The sequence below is a fragment of the Saprolegnia parasitica genome (genome assembly GCF_000151545.1).
Source record: "Saprolegnia parasitica CBS 223.65 unplaced genomic scaffold supercont2.184, whole genome shotgun sequence".
NCBI lineage: Eukaryota > Oomycota > Saprolegniomycetes > Saprolegniales > Saprolegniaceae > Saprolegnia > Saprolegnia parasitica.
The window spans coordinates 10,245-14,704 of record NW_012156578.1 but is presented as its reverse complement, the minus strand read 5'-3'; the positions used below and the strand labels follow the sequence as shown (position 1 = coordinate 14,704).

General features: G+C 57.2%; 2 protein-coding genes across 2 annotated transcripts; both read right to left on the bottom strand.

Annotated features, from left to right (window-relative positions):
* Positions 1–2,107: 2,107 nt before the first annotated feature.
* Positions 2,108–2,661, bottom strand: SPRG_14717 (hypothetical protein; the record flags this gene model as incomplete). Its single annotated transcript, XM_012354819.1, has 2 exons — positions 2,108–2,175; positions 2,230–2,661. One exon carries the CDS (start codon positions 2,659–2,661, stop codon positions 2,251–2,253), a length of 411 nt encoding a protein of 136 aa, XP_012210209.1. The 3' UTR covers positions 2,108–2,175; positions 2,230–2,250.
* A 342-nt stretch (positions 2,662–3,003) lies between these two features.
* On the bottom strand, positions 3,004–3,591 carry SPRG_14716 (hypothetical protein; the record flags this gene model as incomplete). The annotated part of the gene is made up of 1 exon (XM_012354818.1): positions 3,004–3,591. One exon carries the CDS (start codon positions 3,589–3,591, stop codon positions 3,004–3,006), a length of 588 nt encoding a protein of 195 aa, XP_012210208.1.
* Between the last annotated feature and the right edge of the window lie 869 nt (positions 3,592–4,460).

The following is a 4,460-nucleotide window of genomic DNA, read 5'->3' as shown; positions in this document are numbered from 1 at the left end:
TTTGTCCATCGCCGTGGATGTGGCGATTCTGCAACAGCGGATCGCAGCGATGAATGTGTCGGCCATGATCTACGCACGGACAAGTTCCAACACGTCGCTGCCGCTGACGCTGCGTGTGCTCAACCTTCTCGACGACCGCGAACGAAGCTTTCGCTTCTTTGCGTGGCTCTTCTTTTACGACTGGGTCTTTGGCGTCCGCGAAGTCATTTCATTCCAAGGCGATAACGGCAGCTTGTCGCTCATGGGCGATCTCGCGACGCCGCTCTCTCAAGCCACGCAAGCATGGGAGGTCCCCGCCAACATTGCCCAGTATTTACGAGCGGGTGTTCTCTACGTCACGGGCGTCATGATTGCAGTTGCAGGCCTCGCATTCGTCTACATCATAGCTGGTCGCGGTCATTTCGAAGGCCTCAACATGCTCGAGCTCGGCCGTGTCGGCGGGATCGTCTGGGTCGGAAGGCCGTTCTTGCTGCTCCGGAGCATGACGGCCATCGTCGTCTTGTCGACCGCGACGCTGCAGCTGCAGACGTCAGGCTATCTGAGCTACTTTGCCACCGTCCGAGATCCATGGTACAAGACGCTACTGGCGGCCAATGAGGTCACGTGGCTCATCACGATCGTCAACGACATCTTTCTCGTCGTGACGGGCGACTATGCGTCCTACTACGTCACTCCCAACGGCTTTGTCGTCTGGGTCTTCGCCTCCGCCGTCACGGTCGCCGCGCCCGTGACGCCGGCCACGACCATTGACTTGCGCTGTCGACACGAGCAAGTCGACTCGCACGCGGTGTGTACGGCCGGCAACATTGCCATCGGTAGCGCGCACCGCATGCTCGTGTTGGCGTCGGCTGTGCTTCTCTCGCAGGTGCTCTCGTTTGCAACCGCCCGGCTCTGTGTCCGCGTCGCGCCTTCAAATCCCGTCACGTCGCTCTTCTTGTCGTCGGGCGCCAAGTTTCTCTTTGTGCCGGGACCGTGGATGGACGACGATGTCTACTACGTCGACCGCGCCTCTGCCGTCTTGGACGGCCTTTTGACGTGGCGACTCAGTGCCATGCGCCTCGTTGTCCTCGACGTCAAGAGTTGGCGCGTCTTTCTGCTGCCCGCCACGTCCATGCACCCGGTAAGCCCCGCGTTCGCCGCGGCCGTCCCGCTCATCAACGACGTCTAGTCGTCTAGTCTAGTTAGTTAAGACTTGTTGACTCCTATGTGTTTTCTCATTGCACAAGTGTCCACCTTTCTGAGTTGACGATGCTTAGTGGAGCGATTATGAACCAATACGTCGCAAAGGTCCTATGCAATGTAGAAAGACACCCGCTGCATCGACAACGAGATACGTAGTCGGATTTTGAGGGCTCGACCTTGTCGTTGGCGCGAGTCTGCCGACGTGTGGGCCGTACAATCAATCAATCAATCAATCAATCAAACGTGTTCGTGTTGAAATCAAATTTGCAAAAACGAACTCAATGACTGCGCTTACGTCGTGCTGCGCCTGAATGCGTGGGACTTGGCGCCAGTATTTTTTGGTCGTTGCGAGTGAGCTGCGCACGGAGAGGCCCATCCCGTGTGGGCCGTATTAGTAGGAAATGCTTTCTCTGACGTTGCTAGCATGTCGTCGTTCAGACGTTGGCCTGTGTTCAGACGTTGGCTCGACGCCTTGTCGCTTGCTTTTGCGGTTGTCGCTAGGTGGTCAAGCCACAGCGCGCCCCGTCACGGCGAGACGCTGCGTGGATCAGGCGACGTAGACATCCCGCAGTGTCACCGCCATGTCGCTGGTGTATAGCCTGTGCATGATATCGTTGCACCTCAAATGGCATCTCAGGATCCGAATGAACGGCAGCTTCATGATGCAAGTCCGTAGCATCGCCATGACGAAAGGACTCGCTTCGTAGGTGATGCGGCGCGTTGGCACTAGACATATAGGATCGGGCAGCCCGACGGGGAACAAAGCCCTTGGCGAGCAGAGTAGGGTTGAGAGACCAGTACGCACTGCATATGTCGTCATTGGTACAGCGAGTACTGTCTGCGGAAACCGCGTCGGCGACGACACGGCGTGATCCTTGCGTGCAGCCACATCATACTAACAGCAGCAATGCACCACGGTGTCTTGCAGCGCTGGCGGCCGCTGCGCAGGTCCCGTCAGCAAGTCGTTCGATGCAAGCGCATGGGCGTTGGCATCTACCACTAGTACATGGAGTCATCGTGTTGATAGTCGAGTCCTCGGCAACGTACGCAGTCTCCTGTCGCCGACGTTCACCGGAAGAGCGATATGTACTCTTCGGGAATGTCGTCCGAGTAGAGCTCCTGCGCGTACATGCGCTCCTTCTGCGCTGTCTGGGCCTTGGCCGCCTTGCGCTGCCGCTTCTCGGCTGGCGTCCGCTTTGGCGGCTGCACGATCGGCTGCGGCGGCTTCTCGATGTGGGTCACGCGGTACGTGAGCGGCGCTGCGCCCAAGCCAGCGCGGTCGCGCTTCAAGCACGTGGCGACAGGGGCGGTCCGGCCTTGCTTCTCATTGCCGAGGCCCTCGCCAGCCTTCCAGCCCATCGTCTCGAGGAGGCGGTAGCCCACATTCGATGGCGCGATCTCGTGCTCGTCGGCCCTCGCCCGCTTGGTCCCGCGCGCTGCGCTGCGGAGCTCGGCCGTCGTGGCCACCTTGGCCTCCATATCGGCAACGTCCAAATGGCCCGACCAAGGTTAAATCGGAACGGTTTATTGCACGTTTTTCGATTCACACATGCGTGTGAAATGTGTAAAACACGACGGGCAGTGTCAACACAAGAGCTTTGACCTTCTAAAAACCACGACGCACACGTTTTACACGTCCGTACTTCGGCCTGTGTGTTTGACCCCGACGCCAAACCAGCGTTAAAATTAGCGTTAAACGAGTCGACCTTCATCATGCCAGTTCTCGTAGCTCCCTCTCGCTTGATACGGAAGAAAGTATGCACATCCTAAGGACAGGACACTAAAACCTCATGCAAAATCGCAAGTCAATATATCTGCGACTTAGGGAATAAACTGATACCACGCATCATCGTCCTGAAGAGCGCGCCAGTCGTCGACGTGGATCATTTCGTATGTTTGCGCGCCGTACAAAATCCAGTCATGGAACTTGCGGTGTCGGATCCAGCCTTCGAACAGGCCGTGGAGATCAAAGTCCCAGTGCTGGTTGCTGTTCTGGACATTGCAGGGATACCCGTGCACCTTCGGCTTCCCAGCTTCGTTGTCCCAGTAGGCGTCGAGGCACAAGTCCGTATCGACGTGCCGCAGCATATCGAACTTGTCGGACCCGGGCGACTGGTAGACTTGCCACGCTTTCGAACCGCCGCAGTCGCGGCAATTGGTCGCGACGGCCGACCCACTCATGGTGGTCCATAAGTCTGTCAACGTCCAAAGGGCCATCCACTTGCCGTCGTCTAGGTACCAGTAACGCCAGCCGCGCTGAATGCCCCACTGCCGCGTCGGAAACTGGTTCTTCAGCGTCGCCGTCTCCGTCGTGTTGTCTTTGGGCAGCGTCGCGTTCTTGGTCGGGAGCGGCGCGCCTTGCACGACGGTGGCGGCGAGAGCAAGCACGACCGAGATGTGGAGACCCATGGCACTGTCACGTTGCGACGAAAGTGTCAAATGAGCCGACTCCACGAGCGCAAGAGCTCGACCTGGGCAGAGGCGTCTTTTGCAAAGCACCCCGCCTGTCGCGCGCCACGACTAGAACGTACAGAGTCGAGTCGACCAGATTACGTGGCATCGCTACAGCTCATCTCTCGACCCATCTCGACCGTACGATCTGACTCGCTGCTGCGACGAGACAAACATCTGGATGGTGCAATGTCAAAAAAGGGTGAACGTGCGCCCAAATCAACCCAAAACAGGGTAAATTGCAAACAATACATCAACTTGGTTTTTCTATGCAATGGCACGCTATGGCGTCTTCGCGTACCCCTCTCCTCCTACGCCTCCATACCCGCAAACAAGACATGTCCAGGCATCCTTTAACCTTCCTCAACACCTCACATCACCCCACCTCCCGTCCGCTGCGGCGACTATGTCAAACAACCCCAAATACCCTGGTGGGAACTTGAGTGAATGGATATTTTTTCTCCAAATTCCAGTTTTGACCCAGCTTTTCCTAAACACACCCCGTTTTGTCATTTTCCTATCTGGGTAGTTTTCTTGGCGTTGATTTTGAGAGGAGGTACTGGCAGGACAAGATGCGCGTCGTCCGATGTCCCCGTCGCTGCGTGATGCTACGGCGTTCCAACACGTGACACGCCATGACAGTCGACGGCGCGGACGACGACACTGCTGTATCTTTGGGGCCAAGCCACCACGACCAATGTCTTTTTCTACTACGGTTTTAGACAGGAACAGGAAGCTGGACTCGTCCACCATGCGTCGAAGCGCTCACCAGTGAGGTACCGGTATGTCTTGACCGACGCCAATTGTCTGGCATTTCATCAATACGC